Source organism: Vulpes vulpes, chromosome 10, assembly GCF_048418805.1.
Source record: "Vulpes vulpes isolate BD-2025 chromosome 10, VulVul3, whole genome shotgun sequence".
NCBI classification, from domain to species: domain Eukaryota; kingdom Metazoa; phylum Chordata; class Mammalia; order Carnivora; family Canidae; genus Vulpes; species Vulpes vulpes.
In genome coordinates, this window is record NC_132789.1 from 67293308 (window position 1) to 67319964 (window position 26657).

Here is a 26657-nt window from a genome sequence, read left to right on the forward strand (position 1 = left end):
AAAGACAATTTCCAAAATGAGATAACTGAATGTGCCAAACACATCATAAATAATCTGTATTCTATCTTGAGAGATATACTGGCAACTGACTTTCAAGGTATATATATCCTGGTATATTACAGAGTTCTAGGTTCCCGTATCTCCTTTCCTCCATATAGCACCAGCTCTGTCATACAATCACAATTACGATTTCCAGCTAAATATAGCCAACATCTGATTTAGACTATTGAGTCTTAAGAGAATATATGATGTAAAAAAGTAGTTTTGCACTATTCCATCTTGCACAAGTCTACCTTAATTATTTTCCCCTTCATCCTTTCTCTGAAAACTTTGCTCTTCTCCATATTTTTTAAAGATTTATTTATTTATTTATTTATTTATTTATTTAATTTATGATAGTCACGCACAGAGAGAGAGAGAGAGGCAGAGACACAGGCAGAGGGAGAAGCAGGCTCCAGGCACCAGGAGTCCGACGTGGGATTCGATCCCGGGTCTCCAGGATCGCGCCCTGGGCCAAAGGCAGGCGCTAAACCGCTGCGCCAGCCAGGGATCCCAGATTTTTTATTTATTTATTCATGATAGACAGAGAGAGAGAGAGAGAGAGAGAGAAAGAGGCAGAGACACAGGCAGAGGGAGAAGCAGGCTCCATGCAGGGAACCTGACGCAGGACTCGATCCCGGGACTCCAGGATCACGCCCTGGGCCAAAGGCTGGCGTTAAATCGCTGAGCCACTCAGGGATCCCTGCTCTTCTCCATATTAAGCTAGGACCTTGCTCATGTTTGCTGGACTAGGTCACCTCTTACAAATCTATAACATAATCTGTATGTTTCTTCTTGGCCATGCTAATAGCTTCTAGAATCTGAGAACAATTTTGGGGGAAAGAATACAGGCAAAGGCATAAGTAGTCAAAAGGGAGCCAATGTAGTAAGCAATCCCTTTGTGCTTACTACCATTCTACCTCCAATGGTACCACCTCACACTCATCTCAGTCTTGGGTCTAATATATTCTGAATATGTTATCAGGCACTATGTTCATAAGAGTACATGCTGCATAGTCACATTCAATCTTCCAATCTCTGTGACATCTTTCTCTATTAACTTGAGGTTCAAATAGGTCAAGCAACTAGACTAAGGTCGCACAGCTACTCATGTAAAAAATGGACTAGAACTCAGATCTCTGACAACACAGCCTCCCTTGTCTCTTTTGTTCTATGAAACATTTCATCTACTCTGTGCACATTTGTCCTGGGTACTAGAACCTCTCAGTAAAATTTCTGACCATGCTTCCATAATTTCTTTTGTCTTTTGGATTTTCATCTCCATCTTTGAAAAGCAAAATGACCCACTCACTTTATGTAGGCCCTGCTGGCAAAGACAGCTGATGCTTTTACAGGTATAAAAGCTGAAATTGGACTGAGCAGCAACATTTTATTATGTTATGAGCCAACCGTGTAAGTGAAAGTCATTCCAGATGGAGAAGCATGACAAAAAGTGGCAGTTGTTCTGAACACAACTTGCTTGACAATCTAGACCCTCCTTAAGGAGGGATTCTATCGATCTATCTATATAAAATTGACAGAATTAGTATTCAGAAAACTTAGGACTTGAGTGTATACATAAACCTGATGAGCAGAATAAAATGTAAGGGATATGGCCAATTCCATTTTTTTAGTAATTTACATACAAAACCCAGTTCAAAGAAACCTTACTCAATGAAATCTCCATATCTTACAACTTGGTGCAGTGGTGGTGGTATATAATAACAATTTCTGCATTAAACTGATTTACTGATATTTAATTCCTGGTGGGAAGAAAATACTAGTTTCGAAAAATGCTTTACAATTTATAACAAGTTTTCATATATAGTCTTTGCCATAACCTCATGAGACATATATTTTTAAGCCTGTCTTATAGATGAAGACATGGAGGCTCACAGGGGCTGTTATTTTAAGGTAGTGGGCATCAGGACTTTCTGATGGAGGGAGGATACAAACTTGGCCCTGTGTGCTTGGCTCAGCACTGTCATCTACAGAGTAGTCTCCCTTTATTAGTTTCTTGGCTTACATTGGTTCCTTTCCAATTACATTTGGAAGAGAACTTAGAAGTCAAGTTGTAGATTTTTATGGTTGCTTCATGAATTATTACAGGACTTTCTGAGCACTTAAGAGTGTGTTGAAGAGCACTCAGAAAGCACAGGTAACTGTGATTAAATTCAGCTTCTTTGATGTACATTGATGGTTATAGACAGTTTGGCAGTGTAGAGGGAAGGAGGAGCCTTTGGCCTGGAATTTAGAAGACATTCCTCTGAGTTTCAAGTTTGATGTAGGAGCCACAGTACAGGTTCTGGGGACACACTCTTCTGGTTGGATCCAGGCCTTAACATATGTTAACTCAGATCATGGGCAAGTTATTTAATCTACTTTAGCCTTAATTCTGACATGTATAAAATAGAAATCATAAAAAAACCTAGCCAGTGAATTTATAAAGACTAATAACTAAGAAACTCATTTAAAACACTTAGTGCTTAAGCATGACATGTATATGAAGAAGAGTTTATTAATTACAAGAGAGTGGGATATTCTAGGCAGATGAGGTGACACAGGCAAAAACAAAGAAACAGGAAAGCATAAGTGTGTTTGGGAGACCATGGACAGATGAATCAGGCTCTAGCAGGTAAAGGATAGGAAATACGCCAAGAAAGCTACATTAGAGAAGGACTTTAATGTTGGGCTAAGGAGGCCCAGTGGGAAGCAGTGAAGTTCAGTAGAACATGTCCTACCACCAAAACCCTACAAACAAGTCATTTCTGCCTCATTTCACTCTGTTAAACTTCTTGTCTGTAAAATAAAGGGAGTGAACTAGATAATTACCAAAAATTCAGTCTGATCAAACTCTCTCATGGAAGTAGTGGTGCTACACTGACTGTCCAAGCAAGGAGGAGGATCAGGATAGTAAATTCAGGAACATTGGTCTGGAAGGATGGATTGCATCAAGGACAGAACAGAGACCAAGAAAAGTTTAGGAGACCACTGGAAAAGTGCTGAACATGTATTAAATATTTATACAGAGACTAGAAGCTGAGAAATCAGAAATGAGGTTTAGATTCTAGGGAAGTAGCCTGTTGATAGGGTTAGATGGATAAGTAATCAAAACTATAGATTTTGAAAATAAATGCAATTCTAGTAAAATAAGTTCAGGGAAAAAAAAAAAAGGAATGTAATTGATGGAAAACTCTACTACCAAAAGCCAAATTATCCCAATGAGCTTTTGTCGTTTGGTGTTTGAGGATGTCAATACTATGCCAGATTGTAAAATGCATAAAATTGGTAAAACAAGTCACTTTATGATGGGTTCAGTCTACCAGATGGGCCCCATTGGGTGTCTTTAAGATTGACCATACTCAGTGACACTGGGAAAAACAAAAACAAAACAAAACACATAAGGGAATGGCATGTGGAAATGCTGAAAACTCTGCCAAGACAAAGCCTTCTTATGCCAAACAGACACTGGCTGCAACCATGTCCTAAAGGTATTTGGACTCTGGAGCAAAAGAACTCAAAGAACAGTTAATGCCCTCCCTACATCACTAATCTAAAATCTTTGGATCTCATGATTCAAGTATCATTGAAGTCTCTAAATCTCATAAAATCAGTGGCTTCTAGGACATCTTTACTGAGACACTTACTTCTCAGTTATTTCTGAGTGCAAGATATGAATCAAAATGCAGTTGTAGTACCTCCTGATTCCTTTGACACTGTACAAAAATGTTGTGCATAAGTGAACATCTCTGGGGGGATCCCTGGGTGGCGCAGCGGTTTGGCGCCTGCCTTTGGCCCAGGGCGCGATCCTGGAGACCCAGGATCGAATCCCACGTCGGGCTCCCGGTGCATGGGGCCTGCTTCTCCCTCTGCCTGTGTCTCTGCCTCTCTCTCGCTTTCTGTGTGACTATCATAAATAAATAAAAATTAAAAAAAAAAAAAAAAAAAAAGAACATCTCTGGGGAAAGAGTCTCAGCAGTTTCCAGAGTCTCAGCAGACCCAGAGAAGTAGAAGAATCACTGCTATGGAGGGGGGCAAAAAAAAAAAAAAAAAATCTATGCTTATATTTAAATATCCCAGCTCACTCATATACAACAGCTTAGTGTAATGCTGGTTTTCAGAAAGAACACAGGAGAAAGCTTTTCTTTTTTTTTTTTAATTTTTCCTTTTAAGTCATCCTCTGTTAATACTAACAATCTAACTCATCAGGACAATGGTCTTTAGTTTTCAAAGGTATTTTTTTTTATCATAACACAATTAGCGATTAACAAAATTAAGATGACAACTTTACAAGACTTTCCTGAGTCTTCTCAGTGAAGAATACCTAAATAAAGTTAGGGGACCCATCTTCCTCCAAAAAAATAATAAAAAGATAAAGATTTTCAAAAGAAAGTTGATAAGAACATCTACAATATGATCACTTCCTATTCATAAAGTGACTACTACCTAGGAAATAAAATTCAAGAGGTTACAATGATAATTCTTAAAACTGCAGTTGACATTTACATCTTAAATTCAGACATCATAAATTATGAACTATGTTCTTGTGTTCCAGACAGGAAGTTATGGGTTTGAACTTCTCTACTCAACTTCCTATTTCCAGATAGGGATGGTCAGGTTACTTATCACTAGGTCTCAGCTTCCTAATCAATAAGCTTGAGGTAAAAATAATTACCTCCTAGGGTTGTAATGATTAGAGGACAGAATCTATGTAAAATGCTTTGCATGGCACCTGGACACTCACACAGTAACTACTGCTTTAAAAAGGAGCAGGAGACATAGTACGTAAGTGGTTCATCCAAGGAAGAATGAATTTTTTTCTTCACAATAAAGACTGTCGTGCGTGGTAATATAGCAGGACATTTAGCTGTCCTTTTACAAGTATTAGCCTTTTACAAGTATTATTTCTGATATATTTCTGTCCTTTTTTTGAATACTGCAAGTCTAAAATTTAGTGTTAAATAGAAAAGGAAATTTCTACCAACTGTAGGAGAAGAAATTAAAATGCTGAGTGTAGTAAAGTAATCAACTTTAAAAATTATCCAACTGTCAAACCACTGTTCTTCAAAGGTCCAAAGTAGAAAAAAGAAAAACCAACCCCCCAAAACTAGGTGAGATCTTTTTTGTTTGTTTGTTTAGAGAGAGAGAGAGAACACAGGCATGAATAGGCAGTAGAGCAGAGAGAGAGAGAGAGAGAAAGAATCTTAAGCAGGCTCTACGCCTAACCTGGAGCCTGACTGGGGCTCCCTCTCACAACCCTGAGATCATGACTTGAGCCAAAATCAAGAGTTGAATGCTTAACTGACTGAGCTGCCCAGGTGCCCATAGAATCTCTGCTTTTATTTATTTTTTATTTTTAAAGATGTTATTTATTTATTTAGAGAATACAAAGTAGGGCAAAGGGCAGAGGGAGAGGGGGAGAGAGAATCTCAAGCAGATTTTGCATCAAGAGCAGAACCAGACATAAGGGCTCCATCTCATGACCCTGAGATCATGACCTGAGCTGAAATCAGGAGTTGGACACTTAACTGACTGAACTACCTAGGTGTCTCTGAAAGCTCTGTTCTTAAAGAGAAGATATGCTTAGAAAAGCTCTGAATTCATCTAGAAATGGGAAGACTCAGAGACTCAAACTTCATTTTAATGCAGTGGTAATTCTATTTGAAGAACATTATACTCAGGATAAAAATCAGAATTATTCAAAACTGTCCAAAGTGAAATTTACCAGAGATATTTTTATAATCTCCCATTATGTTAAACTCTAAAAGTCATGTGTTAAAATAAGTGCCTATCATAAGACCAGGAAAACCATGAATTGCGGAGCTTTCATTCTATTCTGATTTGGAGGCCCTTTATAAGATGGGGCTGGGGGATCCCTGGGTGGCGCAGCGGTTTAGCGCCTGCCTTTGGCCCAGGGCATGGTCCTGGAGACCCAGGATCGAATCCCACGTCAGGCTCCCGGTGCATGAAGCCTGCTTCTCCCTCTGCCTGTGTCTCTGCCTCTCTCTCTCTCTCTGTGCAACTATCATAAAAAAAAAAAAAAAAAAAAAAAAAAAAAAAAAAAAGATGGGGCTGGGACAGCAACCTGCCTTACACATTTTGAGGAAGACAAACAATTACTCAATAGATATTTTAAAACAAAACAGGTTTTTAAAAAGCAACAATCACATTTACTTAAATTCCCCCAAATGAAAGAAAACTATGATCACAAATGAAGGCAACAGTACAAAGAACAAAAGGGGAAACCAATTTGAATGATTTCAATATTTGGATGCCTCCTTTTATGAATGCAACCACTAAAAGCTGCAGCCTAATTGTCCCATAGATCCAAGTTTTTAAAGTTTGTTTCATCCTCTTCCCAGATACTTGACCCTTTCTTTAGGTAGTCTGAGTTTGCCATTTAAAACAAGTCCTGCAACATTTTTCAGAAACCAAGCAAAATGTTCTGTAAATAGATGAACTGTTATGCTGGGCAAACATGCCAGAAGGATTTCAAATGAAAACCATGGGGACTTTAGGGGCAGCACACAGTGTCCAAGAAGAAATTAAAAACACAAAAAAATGACAGTAAGGTCATAAATCATGTGCTTCTGTGACATGAGAATCACCCCAAGCAAATAGGCTTCAGGTATGTGGGCACAGTACCAGTTGCCACCTAATGCAGAGACAGAACTGGTAGAGACTGCAAAGAAATGATTTCAGTCAAAGAGATTACTGAGGGAGCACAAGGTAAAAAGGTACTGTCAACCTACTTTGTTTCTCTCAAATAGAACGTACCAAGGTTATGCCTGCAGAGCAAATCCCTCCTGTTCTGTACAACCTCCTGAGTTGGGGTATAACTGAATTACTCTAAAAGGTGCAACCTAACAAAGTATCATTGTGGAATTAAAGAATTTCAGAGCTGAAAAGGGCCTCCCAAGTTATGTGATTCAGTAGTTCTCTTTTTGGGGGGTATCACCAGCTTCTCTGGGAAGATGAAAACTTAGAAATTCATATAAGGTACAAGTAGGCATAATTTGGAGTTCCATTTGCAAGCGCTCAATGTCTATGAATCCTAGATTAAGAACTACTGATCGTGTCCCTGTTCCTCATTTTAAATTCCAGAAAGTAAATCCCTGAACCTTTCTGGGATTCATTTGTCCAAGTTCACACAGCAAGGTAAAAGGAGAGCTGATGTTCAAGTAACTCAGTACTCCTGACTACAAGATGCTCTGCTCCACTGCACCTTAGAGAGATGCTGTGATTATCTGTATCCACAGAACTATGAAGTCACTCATGTTGTTGTCTGAATTAGCAAATTAATGAATTTTAGGCTAAGGACGAGAACAGTTCCCCTCCCCCCAAAAATGGAAAAAACTCAACATTAGAAGTATGATGGCCTAACCAGTCCTGGCACTTCTATGTGAATCCCTATCACCTAGGATGTTTGGGGGAAACATTAAGGTTCCTACACCCCATCTTCACAAGCTGAAACTCAGTATTTCTGCAGTAGAGCCCTGACAGCTGTACTTTTAATAAGTATCCTAAAACACTGTAATTGAATGATTCTCAAATTATATCCTACAAATGCTAGTTTACAACAGTGACTTCCAATATTTTTTTCAGAAGCTCGATTCTTTTTTCAAATCAAGTCTTATTTGGAAATCCAGAGACAAATGAAGGCAGAGTGGCTGCATGGGCTCTGGGAGCCAGTTTGAAAACCACAGTTGTAGAAGACACAGTGCTGGTAATGGGACCAGGAGCTGGTCTTCACCATTCCTGAGTCTCAGTTTCCTTATTTATAAAATGGTTTGTCCAGACTGTCTCTAGATTTCCTTTTATCTCCAGTATCTTCTGATCCCATAACACCACCACCACCACTACTACTAGCTAGTATTTAGCAGGCACTTGCTGTGTTCCTAACACTGTTCTTATAAGGATTCAATCCTTATAATCACTCTATGAAGTACTATTAATTTTAATTCTGATAAGGAAACAGATCCAAAGAAGTTATAGGACAATAATTGTGATAGGAAATTTATATATGCATTCTCTTACTTAATTTATAAGACAAAATTGGGAAGTAGAAATGGAGATTTAGAAAGGTAATTACTTAATGTCAAAAACCTGGGATTTAAATTCAGGTCTACCAAATCCCAAAATCCATTCCTTAACCAACATATTGGCACAGCTTGCTGCTATGTTGTAACAGGAAATCTTTTAAATGGTGTCCATGTAGGTGTTGTTATTGTGGTATTAATGATATACATTCATATTTTTATGGAGATGATTTATCTCCCAAACTAGATTATGAACATTTTGAGGTCAGGGATTATTCTTCTATTTCCTACTCTCTGAAATATGGGTTGTGAATTATATAAGTCTTTATTCAATTAGGAGTTATCTGAGTCCTATTTTATTTTCTCACAACCCTGAGATCATGACCTGAGCCCATGACCAAGATTTGGATGCTTAACCAACTGAGCCACCCAGGCACCGAGTCCCATCTTTTATTAACTTGATTTTTTTTTTTCAATAATCCAAACTAAAGATACTAATTTCACTAGATCAACTCTTGAAATTAAAAAATTTCCCTGAGTCAGTTGCTGGGAGAAAAAAAAAAAACAAAACAAAAAAACAAAACCACCCTCTTTCTTTCAGCCTAATGATTTCACGTTTGCCCTTGGGGTGAGGAATTATCTTTTAGTGTCAATATTATTAAGTATCTCTTTTCTAAGCTCTTCTTTCTCAGTAATGCTTCTTGGCATTTTTCACTATATCAGCTGATAGGTAACAGACTGAAAATAAGCAGGTGGTTTAAAGACAAAGATGGGAAATATTGGAAGGTGTCTATAATACCTACTTATGCCACTTGAAAATACTGGTTTGACATTCCACAGGAAGTAGTGTTCATTAAGTAGTATTTGTTAAACACTTAGCAAGTAATAATGCATTTAAGTCATTTTTCTTAAATACTGTATTAATTTTTGGATATTCTTGGCCTGTGGTCATATACACTATCATCTTTGAACGATGATTCACTGCCAATATACTTGACATTTGTTCCTTAGGACTACTGCAGAATCTCCACTGTTCATCCTCAGCTCCACAGTTATACCAGCAGCCCTATGAGAGCTGCAATTTCCCAGTTGTGACCTACTTTAAGCATATTTTTGAGATTCATGTTAATCTAACATCCATATAAATTTATGTAACATAGATAAAGCTAGTCAAAATAAGAATTGGGATTAAATTAGAATCAAGACACTTTGGTCTCCAAATTTTGACTGAACAGACTCTCTAGAGCAGTAGTTCTTACATCTCCTTTCAGAAATTTCTTTAAAATGTAGATGCCCAGAGCCCTTCCTCAGGCCTATCATTATATCAGTTTCTTAGTGTATAGCCCAGACACCTGTTAGTTGAATAAGCACCACAGGTGATCATGATGCTTACCACAGTGAGGCACATCAGGTCTTCAATCACTGAACAAAGGAGTCGTTCAAAGCATTTAAGGAGTACTTTCTACCAATATAAAATTAGAATATAAGCACAGATTTTTGTTAGTATAGTTTCTTGGGTCATAAATTAATAAGCAACTTGAGGAAGAGGTCCATGCTCTATGGTCTTTTAAAAAAACAAAAACAAACAAAAAACAAAACAGGGGCCACTGGGTGGCTCAGTTGGTTGAGCATTCAACTCTATTCCAGCTCAGGCCATGATCTCAGAGTTGTGAGATCAAGCCCTGCATCAGGCTCTGTGCTTAGTGCGGAGTCTGCTTGAGGTTCTCTGGCTCTCCCTCTGTCCCTCCCCATGCTTGTGCTGGCTCTCTCTCACTCTAAATAAAATCTTTAAAAACCAAATGAAAACTTCCTTTACCTCATCCCTAATACCTAGTTGGGCATATAGTAGTATGTAGTAGGCAAACGCTACATTGTTCTAATCATCAGCCCCTCAAATAAAACACTGATAACTTTTTTTTTCTTTTTAACATTGATATATCTTCAGGTACTGCATCAGAGAATATTTTTTAAATGTGGACCCTCTGGGCATCATTCTAAGGAATGTGTGTGTGTGTGTGTGTGTTACTAACTACATTGAGGCTGGGGCGCCTGGGTGGTTCAGCGGTTAAGCATCTGCCTTCAGCCCAGGGTGTGATCCTGGAGACCCAGGATTGAGTCCCACATCGGGCTCCCTGCATGGGGCCTGCTTCTCCCTCTGCCTGTGTCTCTGCCTCTCTCTCTCTCCCTCTCTCTCTGTGTGTCTCTCATGAATAAATAAATAAAATCTTAAAAAAAAAAAAAAAACTATATTGAGGCTAAGCCAGAAAGACTCTGACCATAGCATTAAACTTCTGTTTTGAAGTTTGGCTGTAAACTCCAAATAAAACATAAACTGAAAAACGTATATCAAGAGTAGGGAAGACAAGTATCTCGACAAATGTAATTGAAGTATCTCAACAAATACCATTTTCTTTCTTTTCTCCATATCCCAACCCTTATTTCTTCCCTACTCTCGTATCATCTCTGTTCTCTAGAGAATTTGCAAATAATGGAATGCCACTTGGCTACTTTGAACCAGGCGCTTATAAAACTGCTTCTCAAAAAAACAAAACAAAACAAAACAAAAAAAACAAAAATGCTTCTCAAAGTTTGCTCATCCTGAAATCACACATCATAACTCAAATGGGCATGTAAAATCTCCCCTAGACCAGAAGAGCTAGGAAGAATGCATATTAGATGCTGTATTATCTCCCTCTCCGTGTTATGCATTTTAAGGGAATCATGACATGAAGCTAGCTGTGACCAAGGGGCACTGCAGGGCAAAATGGCTTTGGCTGAGGCAAGAGTTCCAATGTGACACATGCGGGAGATGAGTCTGTTTAACATTTGAGTAACACATCACTCCTCCAGCTATGTTCATACACACCCAAATGTGACGGGGTCTTCATGCTACTGGAAAAGGGAGAATGGCCACCTCAGATCTTTTTTGTTAGGCTTGTTAGAAAAGAGTAGGAAGGCATAGGGAGGGGAAATAAGACACACTGAGAAACCCAATAAAGAGATAATGGGGAACAAGCTAGTGCCGCCACATCAGCACACAGAGAACTCTCCAGTGTCCTTCACTGTCTGTAAAGGAGATGAAAAAAATGAGCAAAGAAACAAAGTCACTGCAGTGATGTACCAGTTTTACAGATTCTCCATAATCTTAAATGTCTCCCTACCTGCTCTCTCTAAACCCTTTAGAGTAACTCATTGATTTCTTTCCTTGTCTTAGAAAAATACTAACTTGTAACAAGAAAAAACCTTTTTCAAAATCCACAAGAAAAAAAAAAAAATCACAGCCTTGAAGGCATTCCTTACTTACCAATTTTGTAACGTCCTTCACATCATCAGTCACACGTTTCCCGCAGATCCCTTTAGTTTTGACCAGAGGATTAAACAGGAGCAGCTGAAGATAAATGCAAGTGATAATCCAAGTCTAAATGAAAACAGAAAAATTGCTGGTGATGATGGGTTAAAATCCATGAACACTTTAAGTCCATCTCAGACCTTAACGTGGAAAGACAATCTACATTAAAAAAAAAAAAAAATGCTACTGGCTTAAATACAATTAAATGAATAACTGAAGTATGCTTACCAAGTTTTTTTTTTAAATTGTCAATTAAAATGTGGTTTGGATTTTTCATTTCTATGACATTATTAACTTTTGTCAAAAGCTTTCTAAAACCAATTTCCTAATGGTAATTTAGGATCGAACGTGCAGCAACATCTACCACTTAAGGTGTTTTCTAAAAACTAGGAATGTATAAAATTCCTACCTTAAGGCACCAAATAAAAGTTTCTATACTTTAAGTGTAGACTGTTTGGCAAGTAGCAGCAGACCTGAGCAGTGCTTTAAATCCAATAGTGTATGACAGTACACCGAAGTGAGGCAGAGAGATGTATTTTTAGATCTAGGCAGAATTTAACCTCATTTATGAGACATCAAAAAAGAATCAGTTTTTAATCATAGCTTTTTAACCATTTACTATGGAAAAACATTTTCTTAGTGAATAGAAAGACATTCTTGTAATCACACACACATACACACACACACATATACACACGTGGTTACACATACCTCTCCTTGAAAATAACACAACCGTGTTTTATAGTTACTTTATGTAGGACTTATTTTTTTATACTATATTTTAGGTTTTTAAGAAATTTGGCACCCGATTCTCTTTTTTTGTTTAAGTATCTTTATAGCCCGTAACATGGCACCTTGCATATTAAAAGTTCTCGGTATTTGCTGGATGAATCCATGATGAAGGTCTAATGCTTCAAATTCAAGTCCATTTTATTGAGCAGATATTATGAGACAGGGACTGTGCCAGCCACTAGAGAAATAAAGGTGACGAAGGTGCCCTTGCAACTCAGAGGCAGGTACATAAATAACATGCACGCTCTGTGACAAAAGCTTTGGGAACACAAAGGAAGAAACAATTAACCAATTAACCATAAGAAGGAGAACCCTTGGCAGGAAGATGATGCCAAGAAAAGCCAGAGAGAAAATGTGACTCTGGATGGCTTTTGGAGGACAAGGAAGATTTTTTAAGAGTTGACAAGGAAGGGATGAGTATTCCAGGAAAAGTAAACAGCATGAGCAAAGGCATGGAGATGTGAAGATAATTTTATTTTATTTTTTTTTTTAAGATTTTATTCATTTATTTATGAGAGACATAGAGAGAGAGAGAGAGAGAGAGAGAGAGGCAGAGACAAAGGCAGAGGGAGAAGCAGGCTCCATGCACCGGGAGCCCGACGTGGGACTCGATCCCAGGTCTCCAGGATCGCTCCCTGGGCCAAAGGCAGGCGCCAAACAGCTGCGCCACCCAGGGATCCCCGTGAAGATAATTTTAAAACGCAAGAGTTCATTTATGAGTTAACATTCGTCTATGGCATCTTAAAATGACACAACATCCATTTGCACATGGCTAGAAATCTTTCCTATTTATGTAGCTGCCATGTATTTAAAAAAAAAAAAAACTGGGATTATTTTCCACTAATACCTGCATGCTACCTAGATAGTACACTGGACCAAATGATGATTATCATTTACTGAAATTTCTGAGATTACAAGGCTACCTACATAGATAATAATAGCTTATAAACAAAATTTAAACCTTTTTATTGTTTGATGAATGTGATCTAATTTTAGCAATAATCCCGTTTAAGTTTGATTAAGGCTCCTTTGAGTCCTGTGGGGTCACACTCTTCATAGCACGGTCTCCTCTGGACCAAAATGAAGACTGAATTGTGCAAAGTCTTTCTGAGAAGCAACCAGGATGTTCTGCATAGGTGGATAAATAAATTGTGGTATACTGGGCCATGGACTATTATTCAGCACTAAAAAGAAATGAACTATCAAGCTATGAAAAGCCCTGGAGGAAACTTCAATGAAAGAAGCCAATCCAAAAGGCTACATACTCTATGTACAATCCCAACTATTATGACATTCTGCATAAGGCAAAACTATGGAAACAGTAAGATCAGCGGTTACCAGAGGTTGTAGGGTGAGGGATGAATAAGTGGAATATGAGATTTTTTAAAGATTTTATTTATTTATTCATGAGAGAGAGAGAGAGAGAGAGAGAGAGGCAGAGACACAGGCAGAGGGAGAAGCAGGCCCCTGTGGGGAGCCCGATGCGGGACTTGATCCCAGGACCCCGGGATCACATTCTGAGATAAAGGCAGATGCTCAACCACTGAGCTACCCAGGCATGCCAACAAAAGATTTTAAGGGCAGTGAAAATACTCTATAATACTCTAATCGTAGATACATGTCATTATACATTTGTCCAAACTCACAGAATGTACAGCATTTATGCATTTGTCCAAACTCACAGAATGTACAAGTCCTAGTGTAAACAATGGACTTTGGATGATTAAGATGTGTCACTGTAGGCTAATCAATTCTAACAAATATACATAACTCAGTACACATGTAGGGGCAGGAAGCATAGGAGGAATCAGAACTTTCTTCTCAATTTTGTTGTGAACGTACAACTGTTAAAAAAAAAAGTCTAAAAAAATCACTTTGATTGCTGCGCTGAGAACAAACTTTGGGGTAGCAATAGGTAGAAACAGGGGCTCTTGTTATAATCCGAGCAAGAAAGGGTTATAGCAATGCACTCACTGACCATGGGTGGTTAGACTCTGGAAGTCTCCTGTAGGCTCAGCCAATAAGATTTCCTGACAGCTGGAGTGTGATTTGAAAGACTCAAAGGTTACTCCAAGGATTTGGACTTGAGCAAATGGAAGGACTGTGTTGCCATCAACTGATATGGGGAAGGCTGAGGGTAGAGAAGGCCTGGAGGGGGAGATCAAGACTCAAATTTGGAGTGTGCTAAGTTTGAAATGTCTCTGAGGTATTTTAGTGATGATACTAGGTCAGGATATTTGAATCTGGATTTAGAAGGGAAGTTTGGGCTGGATATATAAATGATAGCCCTTGATGTATAAATGGAATTTTAAGCAAAAGAGTCGATGGACCTACCAAGGGAGTGAATACAGACAGAAAAAAGAACAAAGAATTGAATCCTACGGTGCTCCAACTCTAAGAGGTCTGGAGGAAGATTCAGAACTCACAAAAGAGCTCGGGAGCTTGAGAGAGAAGCCAAAGGAGTTGGAGGAAGCCAAGCTTAAAAAAAGAAAAATTACCTGGAGGAGGAGGTCAAACATTGTCAAATACTCCTAATGGGTCACGTAAGAGAACTGACCACTGTATTGCGAAGAACACAGGTCACTGGTGACACTAGCAAGGACATTTTTTACTGAAGCAGTTATGAGAAAAAGCCAGTCTGGAGTGGGTTTAAGAGAACGTGAGAGAGTAATTGGAAACAGTGAATGGAGACAGCTCTTTTAAAGAGCTGTCCTTCAAAGGGGAGCAAATAAACTAACTAATAAAAACAAAGCGGGGTAGCAGGTGGCAAGGCCTTGGGGGGAGGCAAGAGTTTTCTCTGTAAGATGGGCAGAAACACCAGGCTGTCCATATGGATTATGCAGCAGGAGGGGGCACGGGTGATGTGGGGCAGAAGAGGGGCAGCCTCTTGAGCAATGTCCTTGAAAAGGCAGGAAGCCATGAGATCCAGCTCTCAATCACAGGGCCTGGCTCTAAATAAGAGTATGTATGGTTCACCAGTACTATCAGACAGCTTGTCCAAAAATGCTGAGTGCAGATGCTAGTGGTTTTTCTTTCTTTTTTTTTTTTTTAAATTTTATTTATTTACTCATAAGAGACACATACACAGAGAGGCAGAGACACAGGCAGAGGGAGAAGCAGGCTCCATGCAGGGAGCCCAATGTGGAACTCGATCCTGGGACTCCAGGATCTTACCCTGGGTCAAAGGCAGGCGCTAAACCGCTGAGCCACCCGGGGATCCCCCGGTTTTTCAACACAGCGAGCAGCAGCTACTATTGACTGAGCATGTATTATGTACCAAACATTGTATCTTATCACAAACAAACTTTAAATTTCATATATCCGAATTTTAAAGATGAAGAAATTGAGCTACAGAGAGATCTGGTGACTTCTAAGTGCTAAAAACCAGATAGGTCCTGTCCTAAATATGTCCTAAGCCCTGTCCTCTTCACAACCCCATACTATCACAGCGTTCTCACAAAGCCATCAGATTACTGAAGAGGGCTCCAAATGGCATATCTCTAAAACTTTAATGATTTTTCAAATATCAAGCATCTGGAGACAAGTATGTTCCATAATCCATGCCACAGCAGAATATTCTACATTTTTCAGATTACTATAATTTTTAATATATGTTCTATCACAGTTTTAAAAAATATTCTAATACAGAATTCTATAAGAACTGCTAAATAATCTCACCAGCGTACCCTCAATATATTTTTTCTGTGCATCAGCTATATACAAATACCTGTAAAGATGGGATTTTGCTCATTTTATAAGAATCTATTTGGTCAAGGCTAAAATTAAATCTGTTAATATATTCACACATCTGAATCTGACAAACTTCTATTTCTGGAAGCACTTTATTTATTTATTTTTAAAGATTTTATTTATTTATTCATAGAGACACAGAGAGAGAGAGGCAGAGACACAAGCAGAGGGAGAAGCAGGCTCTATGCAGAGAGCTGGATGTGGGACTCGATCCCTGGTCTCCAGGATCACACCCCAGGCTGCAGGCGGCACTAAACCGCTGCGCCACAGGGGCTGCCCAAGCACTTTGTTTTAAAGCTGTTAAATAAACTTGTAATTTAATTTTGTATATACTTAACTAGTAGTATGGAATATTCACCTTTCGTAAAATTCAACAATTCACTCTGGCATAACTAAACACTAGAACAGAGGAGCAGTCATGGGATAATGTCCTTCATCAGTATTCTTGTGAGGGGGCTGAAATGCAGAGCTTACTTCTTTCTTTATATGGAGAAATAATTTTCCAGTACTATTCTATGTAGATTACAGACATTTTTCTAATATATAGTGCAAACATTTCCTTTATTTCTTAACAGTGGGTAGAAGTATTAAACCTTATTATTATTTTTTTGATTCAGGTTCATCAAATAAAAGACTAAGTGAAATAAGCCAGACATAAATATTGTATGATTTCACGTGAGGAATCTTAAAAAAAATTAAAAAGTCAAATTCATGGTAACAGAGTAGAATAGAGTGGTGGTTATTAGAGTCTGGGGAAGATCTAGTTCAAAGGGTACAAACTTTCAGTTATAAGATGAAGAAGTTCTGCAGGCTTTATGTACAACACAGCGATTATAGTTAATTATATTATATTATATATTTGAAATCTGTTGAGATCTCAAGTGTTCTCACACACAAAAAAAGAGTAACTGTGAGGTGATAGTCAGATTGCAGTCATTTCATGATGCAATTTCAAATATCTCATTATATACCTTAAATATACATGATTTTTATTTATCAGTCAAACCTCAATAACGGTGAGGGAAAGACAGCATTTTGAGCATGTAGTTGTAACTGTCTTCTTCTAAATGGCTCCAAATTGCTGTACTTGTCTGAAAGTCTGTTTTTAAGATTTTATTTTAGTTTTTGTCATTTGGTTTCTCAGTTTACCTGTTTATCCTGGACTGTCAGGTCATTACTTGCAACATTTCTTCCTGTCAGGATGCCTATTTCTAGCCTCCTATAGTCTCAATGGCAACACACAACACATGGCCCACAGCAGGTGCCTATGGTAGGCAGAGTAAGGGTGAAAAGAGAGCCACACCCTAATTCTTGGAACTTGTGCATTTTTTCCTTGTATGGAAGAATGGACTTTACACATGTGGCTTACCTAAGGACCCCAAGGTTGAGAGACTGCCCTGGGTTCTCTGGGTCCAATAGAATCCTACAAACAGAACCTTTTCCAGCTCTGGCTAAAGAAATGCAATAAAGGAAGAAGGGTAAGATGTGACATGAAAAGGACTTTACTTGCCATTCCTGGAAAGGGGGCAGGAGTCAAGGAATGCTAGTGACTTCTAGAAGCTGAAAAAGGCAAAGATCAAAGTCTACCTCAGAGCCTTCAGGAAGGAACAGTCCCAAGGACACCTTGATTTTAGCTCAGTAAGCCTACCAACTTTGGATTCCTGAATCCCCCAAAACGGTGACATAATAAATTTGTATTATTTTAAGTCACTAAGTCTGTGGTAATTTGTTACAACAACAATAGAAAAATCAGAGCTCAAGAAACTTTTGAATGAATTAATGCATGAATGGCATAGTGTTGTGATGTCTAAGCTTTCCTGGTAAGGAAAAGAAACTGCCCCTGTCAGTATTCTGGGCCCCCAACCCCTGCTTTAAGCAAAGCATCTCAGCTTTTTTTCTGTTTTATTTGTTCATGCTTCTGGGTACAATTTTACTTGAACAAAGGTTTCCAAGGGCAAGAAAGAAAGAAAGAAGAAACACATGCTTTTGAAAACTGGCAGTGTGATGGCAGAGAGTAGAACACGGATCCAGGAAACCTCTGAGCCCCTTACCGTGTGACCTCAAACAAGCCTATTAATCCTTCTAAGTATCTGCTTATCAGTCTATAAGATGAGAATTGAGAATAATTTTTGCCTTACCCATTTCATAGAGCAATGGTGAGAATCAAATGAAAACCTTTCAAACTACAGGTGCTGTGCAATTATTTGCTGTGCGGTTCATAGGTTTTGGATCATCTAGGAGACCAGGGAAACAAGGACTTCAAAATGAATAAAATAGAGAGAAGGACTTTATAGAGTCAATCTTACATGAACAAAGGAGTATGACCTTTAGTGCATGGATATTCTGATACCGACTTTAGGTTCAGAAACCGTTTTTCAATTTATTTCTTAGTTCTCAACTGTATTTAGAGTAGCTTCAAATAACAACTGATTTCCAATTAAGTGAGTTATTTCCATATATCACTGAAATATTTATCTCTTTTTTCCCCCCTCTCTCTTCCTCCTACCCTGATTTCTGGAAACTCCAACAAGAGTAATACGAGTTCCTAAATGTGGGGGGGGGGGGGGGGGGAGGTTCACGCACACACCCCCTATCAGAGATAGAATGCTGAAGCAAAATGTCCCTGTGTTTGTGACTTCTGCTCTAAAATGTATCTTTTCTGTTTGGGCAATCATCTCACTGTCTCTTTCTGTAACATTGTCTGCTTCTGCTTATGAAATTTTTCTTTGGCTACTTTGTTTTAGCATTGTACAACTTTTCTCTCTAGGTCACGCTCATTGTGTGATAACCTCTCATTTCATGATAACCTTTCATTGCACAGACACGCTGAACTAATCTCATTGTCGGCAGTTCTAGATTTTTTATTTAGAGGCATGCGTCAAAAGTGTCCCCCACGTACTCCCCAAATCACACAAAATTCTAATAACCCTTTCACTGCTACAAGTTGCCTTTACCTTATGTGATGAAAAGAAAAAAAGAAATCTGTATGTGCTTTTAGAACTGTTGTTAAACCATACAACAGAAATATAGTTTTGGTAGAGCAAAGAATAGTGACTAACATTCATACCCCATTGTGAGTGACAGATATAGCAGATCTTTTTCTGGGAGGTTTAAACAGTGGCAGATAGTACTGAAAAGATTCTTGGAAGAAGAAGGGGAAAGTTACAGGAAGATGAGGCTGGAGACCCTGAAAGGCCAAGGTCTTAGCGGTGTCTCACTTTTGTTGAGAGCCAGGCTCAGCAGATATCACTGGGCTATTTATGCAATCATCAATTCTTTCTGAACATAAGAACCTTCCTTATAATAAAAAGCCACATGCCAGGAAAAGAAGCTGCAAAAGTCCCCCTAAAGCAAACTATTTACTTGATCTGAACATGTGTTATAACACAGAAGTGACTTTGCAGACTTCTTTCCTTTAGTAGAAACTGACATGCATGCAGCCCAAGAACATCAGGGGAACAGATGTTGTTTGAAAAAAATCAGAAGATTTCAAGCTTCTAAATTTGAAGGAAAAACAACAACAAAAACCCCCAAACTTCCCTATGAACTTTAGAAGTGATTTTAAAATAAGCGTTGCCAGGGCCCACATTACACACTTCCCAAAATCGCAAAGGTAGTAGAGTCTGGGTAGCTCATTCTCTTTATGCAAGACCTACAAAATGGTATTAGGTCTGCCCTGAACAAAACAGCAGCTGCTGCCAAAAACAACATTCATCTTCTCTTTAATCTTGAATGCCAGCTAGCGAAGCAGGCAGTTCCCTTGTAGCCTAAATGTGCTTTGGAAGCAGGCCAACTGGCTTAGCTACCCACAGCCAGGAAAGCAAGTTACCAAGATACAGGTATAGTAATTAGTCCTGAGTTCAGGTCTTTTGAGGTCACATGAACAATATCCTTCAAAAATAATCTTAATGTAAACCAACAACAGATTCTGGTTCAGTGAATAACCATTTAATTCTGGGTGACTTCTTCCTTCAGATTATTAATTTAAAAAAATATACTATTAGACATTATATACAGAAAATACCTAATTATCCTATACAGACTCAAGTTCTTCACTAGTGATTGTCCAGTAAGCTCAAAGGGGCAAAAGAAACACTCAAACAGAAAGTTTGGGAAAAAAACAAGTCTGTTACCAGGAAAGTGGATGTTAACAGGATAGCTACGCACAACTCATACCAGCGTCAAGTCCAAATTGGTACACTAAAATCATGTGAAGATACACTTCCACATCTCTCCATGTAGATCCTTTTGTGAAAAAGTGAAATGAGAATATCCTAAAATATGGATGATCTGTAAAATGTGTGAATAGGGTCTACTAACAAAAACTAAACATCTAGATATGACTTGTTTAATATAAAAAGATAGGCAATGGCTTTAATATAAACAAGGAATTTAAGGATTTCAATATATTCAATCTATGGGGGAAAAATGAGAAAAAATGACTCTTGACGGTCAGTCCTTACTCTAAATGTAAACACTATGTACAGGGACAATGACTCACATATATTGACTTCTAAGGTCCACACACAAAATCTGCAACCAGATTTTGTACCCACCAGATTTTGCAGGTGAGTAAAACATGCTTCAGTGAGATTAAGTAACTTGTTTATGGACACTCTGCTAGTAAATCCCTGGGCTGGGTTTAAACCAGGACCTACATTATGTTAAGAACAAAAATACTGAGGGGGATCCCTGGGTGGCTTAGCGGTTTAGTGCCTGCCTTTGGCTCAGGGCATGATCCTGGAGTCCCAGGATTGAGTCCTGCATCAGGCTCCCTTTATGGAGCCTGCCACTCTGCCTCTTTGTGTGTCCCATGAATAAATAAATAAATCTTAAAAAAATAAAAAAAGAACAAAAATACTGGGTTAGTCGGATAATAAAACAGATTTCATTTATATTTCATGAACTACTTAATTTTATTTATAATACCTATGCAGTGGGTGACATAGAGGACCATGTAGCTGAATCAGTTTTTGACTGAAGTCACAGTGTCAAATTATTACTATTACTAAACAAGGAATTCAGGTAAATCAAGTTACACTTGGGGGGGGGCAAATAAAGTGTGAACTGCTCCTTTTGATAAAAACAAAATTGAGTGCTTTCACACTTTTTTTAAAGACTTTATTTATTCATTAGAGACACAGAGAGAGAGGCAGAGATAGAGGCAGAGGGAGAAGCAGGCTCCCTATGGGGAGCCCAATGGGGACTCCTTCCGAGGACCCCAGGATCATGACCTGAGTTGAATGCAGATGCTCAACCACTGAGTCACCCAGGTGGCCTGAGTGCTTTCAGACTTCTAAGAAGAGCTGCCCACTCATTTAACAAACATATATGGAACACCTGATAAGTATAGAAGATAAAGACAAAGAAGATACTGACTTTGGCGTCTGCTAGGGAACACAGCAGGGAGACAGGCTGAGAGGTGAGGGGTCCAGTAGGGACAGCTCAACCTGACTTTGGGGAGGGAGGGTGTTGAAGGAGGGGCTCAGAGATAGCTCCTGGGAGTTGAATTGTTCTTCAACTGTGAATAGCAGGCAGCCAGAAGCAGGGGTGAAGAGCCCTGACAGAAGTAGCAGCAGGTGCTCATGCAAGTGAGAAAATAAAGCATTTCACAGAACTTCACATTGATAATCCAACTGGAAAAGAGTTCCAAGGAATAAACAATAAAACAGACAAGGCTAGAGAGCTGGGCAGAGGTCCTCCCAATTTTGCCAACTGATTTGGATTTTATCTTAGAGACATGGGTAGCTCCAGGAGGACTTTAAGCAGGGGAGTATCAAGATCAGATTTATTTTTGAAAGGCTTATCAGACATCATAATGAAGGATAGATGGGGGGGGGGGGTGGCTTAGAGGCCACTGAAATCATCAACCAGGGCAGAGGCAGTTGAGAGAAATGGATAAGTTCAAGAGGATATGGAAGTAGAATAGGACTCGAGTGACTGACAGTGTGTAGGGCAAAAAGGAGAGGAGTCACAAATGACCCTCTAGCATCGAGTTAGGCAACTGGGTAAAAGGCAGTGCTATTCTCTGATATGTAAGAGAAGTAGAGGCTGGAGATGGGAAGTTATCACCAAAAACTCTAGAGGACAGATCCCGCATCTAAGGAGGAGAAAGAACCATCTGTCTAGGAGATGAGAAGGAGAAGCCAAGCACATGAGGGGCACATCAGCTGGTGACTGTGGATCTGCAACCACTGTAAAAAGAATGCACGAAAGGGTAAGTGTAAGCAATAAAATAAGCACTGTAAGATGTGAACCTGATGGTTGCAGAAAAATGCCTCACAAGTGGCACCTGGCTGGCTCAGTCAGTTGAGTGTCTGCCATCAGCTCCCATCGTGATCCTGGAGTCCCAGGATCAAGCCCCAGGTCGGGCTCCCTGCTGTGCAGGGAGTCTGCTTCTCCCTCTGCCCCTCACACCTTGCTTGTACTCTCTCTCTCAAATAAATAAATAATATCTTAAAAAAAAAACTCATGGATTTGATGCTGACAAGGATAGTTTCTGTGGGACTGATAAAACTAGGAGTCAACCCACAGTGGACTCACGGATAAATGAGTGTGGGGAATTTCAAGGGTACACTAGAACAGCTTGAAAAGGAAGGAGAGCAAGCAATCTGGAAAGGCAGGGGGTTAACTTTGGTCTTGGTAGAAAAGGCGGCAGCTCAAAAACAGTGGAGCTAAAATGATAAACATGGTCTTCCTCTTTCTTAGATGGTCTGTGCCTGGGAACAACTCACCTGTGGTTAATGGAAGCCAGGTGAGCTCAGAGGCTTTGCCACTATGTGAAAATCCATGTGAAGAATTACCTTAGGCTAGAATCTAGGGCCTAGGTATTCAAAATTTGTTATTACTATTTTTATAATAGACACATACACGACAAAAGAAGCACTTACTCCAGCAGTAGACATTATTTCATTAGAAACACTGGTAATAGATGTTATTAGCTCTTCATAAATATAGGTCTTCAGCAGTTATATAAAAACACAGGGAGAGAATTCCCTAAACAGGATAATCCACTGTACCTTAGGGAGATGCTAGCTGATGACTAATTCTAATCAATTTTATGAGGATGATATGTAATAAACTGAACTCTAGAAAACTGCTGGCTGCTAGTTTAATGTTGAACCTAGATTTACATATTTGTTGCTAATTATTTTTGCCATAAGTATGTATTTTCATAGAAATAAGAGACGGGCCCCCCAAACTGGCCAAAGTATAGGAACATCGAAAAAAAAATTCACAACAGTTTTGAAACGCACATATCCACGTTCAGTACTCCATGGGCACTGGTTCTTTCTAGATGGCGTTGTTCACTATTATGTCAATTAGTTGCTCTTATAATTAAACCACAATAAGCACGCTAAGCATTGTAGCTTTCAAAAAACAAAAACAGCTACAAAAACATAAATTGTAATTTATACTTTTTCAACTTTGTGACTCACTTCTGAAAGTGTGTTCTCATGTAAATCAAAAGCTCTGCAATTTTGCAAAATCCATAAAATCTTGTATACTCCGAACAATGGAAAATGAATGTAGGTTCCAGTTGCTATCCAATCCCATGTGCTGAATCTGGACTGAAGGACTGAATTTCCTAGAACTTGTGGTTTTTGTTCTCCTATGGTTGCAATTAAACATGCTCAGATGTCTTGTCAGATCAGCTACCAGGAGTCTGACAAGTTCGGTCTCTCAGGGCCTTTTAAGTTTTAAGAAAACTTAATCTGAGGAAGCAAGCTCAGGAAATCTCCAAAGTTTTTTTTCCCCACCTAAGCTTTTTTTTTTTTTTTTACTACATTAAAATAAACTAAATTTTCATACTCTGCTTTAACTACTTCCAAACAGCATCAAAACCAGTGGGGCCATGGCTCAAAGAACACTCACAATCTTGATCATTTTCTCCATCACGTCAAATGAAAAGCCCGATTTGCAAAGGTCACAGCAAAAAGCATTCTTGATTACTCAATGTGTGCTGGACACACCAACTGCATTTGGTTGAGCTGAATAAATTTGAAATGTTCTCTCCTTTCACTGAAGGTGCTCTGAAACAAGAAGAGTCAGCTGTTTTACTTTTAGATGAAAAGTATAATTATCTGAGGGTGTTTACTAAGGTTGCAGATTCCTGAGCGTCATACAGAATCTAAATTTCTAAGGATGCATCATCTCAGGAATATATACTTTTAACAAGCTCTCCATGTGATTTCTTGGTATTCTCTAAAGTCTGAGACATGCTATTTTAGGCTGTACTAACTCAGGGTTACTATATCATTAGGGAAAACGAAAAGGTCTAAAAAGGTATACAAAGTTATATTTGGTTCAAAGGCTACATACATATTAGATACTCCCGATTTAGAGCAACCCTAAAAAAGAAAAGTGAAATGTAATGAACAAGGTAGAGGATACTGTGGATTGGCTCTCCTAGCATACTCCCCTGCACTGTGGGGGCTGCAAAACTTCTCCTACTCTTTTGCAACTAGCTACAATTGCAGATGTGACTTAGGTTCTGCCACTCAGGCAGGACCCTACAAGACTGTTAGGGGAAGGATTTTCTTGAAAAAGAGCTGGATGTTGGGCATGCATTTTGCTCACACAGGACAGTAGTGGGGGCAGAGTCCCTTCAGTCAGCAGCAGTAACAGCTACGGCCTAGCTGTTTACAGTTTTACAGACAGCAGTGAACTTAACTGGATTCTAGGTGCCCAAAGTATTCTGGAAGCTCAGCTTCCTCTTCTGGCCTTTCTAGTGGTTTTTATAAGCCATCATATACATTTCATTAGACCTCCCCACTTTTGTTTAGCTAGAATGGATTATATCTTATGCAACTAAACCCTAAGCAATACTAGGAGAAAAGAACCCAAATTATTAAGCATTTATTTCTCATAAAGGTTAGTCTAAACTTTCCTTAAGAACCTTCCATTAGTGTTTCAAACTGCAAATTATAAGCATCATTTTAAGATTCAAAAATAAAAAAAAAAGCAATTTTTGGCAACCCATGAGAATGTGAATGCCACTCAACCACCTAAGGCACAACAAAGCATTTATCTTTGACATGCCCAGGACATGTTCCTTTGGTAACAAGATACCTTTTTTTTTTTTTTTAGATTTTATTTATTTATTCATGAGACAGAGAGAGAGGAGAGAGAGAGGCAGAGACACAGGCAGAAGGAGAAGCAAGCTCCATGCAGGGAACCTGATGTGGGACTGGATCCTGGGACCCCGGGGATTACACCCTGAGCCAAAGGCAGACCTCAATGGCTAAGCCACCTGGGTGTCCCAGAACAAGACACTTTTCACTGCAAGTTCATTGTTGATGAAGGAGATGACGCTGAGTGCAGAAAACATCAGCGAAGACATGGACTCAAATCCCAAGTCTGTCACTGACATGCCGTAACCTTGAACCAATTATGTAAGCTCTCTGAGCCTCAGTCGTCTCGTGGGGCTAGCATTTGAAACAAGACAGTGTTATGTCAAGCATCTGCAAGAGGTATGTGACAGATCATGACATGACTGCCGGTGCTATAGTTATTTTATTACTAATCCTTTAGATGTTGAATTCAAAACTAAAAGTCATACTAATAGCGAAGGTCACATCCCGTGTATGTTCTGCTCCCTGCAGATTGAAGATCAGCACAGGAAGATGATAAAGAGGTTGTGAAACTGCCCCTGGGCTTGCCTTTGGATCAGCTCTCCCAAAGCAGGCAGGCCCATCTTGACCTGGTATAAAAGTGAGAGTGAATTGTTTGGCAATGGGTGAATGTTAACCTAAACAGCAGAGTTTCAAAAGTCAACTAGAGCTGCAGTGATAATTTCAAGACAGCTTTAGAAAACATTCGTGTTTACTCGTGCACAGAGAGGCAGTGGGAGTTGGGGCTGGGAGGTGGGGATTCTAAAATCCGACTGCCCACCTCGGAGTCTCTACTCTGCCCCCGACCAGCCTTGTAGCCCTTGAAAAGTCACTTCACCTTTCTGTGCTTTAGTTTGCCCACCTGCAACATGGGCCTAATCATAGCACCTACTTCCTAGGCTTGCTGAAGACTAAAAGGAGTTATAGATGGAAAGCAGTTGGGATAGTACTGGACAAACAGCACACCCCCATCGATGCTTCCACGGTTCCTATTATTGCTGTCTTCGCAACCACACTTAGCACAAGCATCCCCACACTTGAAGCATGGTGGTTCAAGCCAAAGCCCTGGGCCCAATCCTTGATTTTTCCTCTTCCCCTATTTCCACATCCAGGCTGTTTTGTCCTATTAGTTCTACCACCAGAATAAATCTTGCAACATTCACCTTTCTCTGGCTCCCCCTGTACTGCTATAGGACATGCTCCACGCCTGCCTGGAAGGCCTCGAGGGCCCCTAAATAGCCTTCTTTGCTTTCATGCTTGCTACTTACAATAGTGTGGTCCTCTAGGAATATAAAACAGCACTGGCTGCCTGCTTAAAATCTCTGAATACCTTTCTATTCCATTTATAACAACATGCAAGCTGCAGAACAAGGCCCACCAAGCTCTATGTATTTAATGCAAACTTGCCTACCTCCATGCTCAAATCTTAGCACATGGCCTTCTCTCTTCCCCCATACTCCCAACAGCCACACTGGCCCTTTATTTTGTTGCTGAAAACACCTGAAATGTATTCATGCCATAAGCCCTTTGCACTTGCTGCAGAGAGCTTTCTCCCCTTGGGCTCTGCAAAGGCAA

General features: G+C 39.3%; 1 protein-coding gene across 2 annotated transcripts in view; it reads right to left on the minus strand.

Moving 5' to 3' along the window:
- KITLG (KIT ligand) overlaps nt 1-26657 on the minus strand; it is an 86143-nt gene that overhangs the window by 40598 nt on the left and 18888 nt on the right. For both annotated transcript variants that reach the window (XM_025992202.2, XM_025992201.2), the window contains exon 2: nt 11383-11496. In XM_025992202.2, the coding sequence (XP_025847987.1) occupies nt 11383-11496 (114 nt within the window). The remainder of the gene's footprint in view (nt 1-11382; nt 11497-26657) is intronic.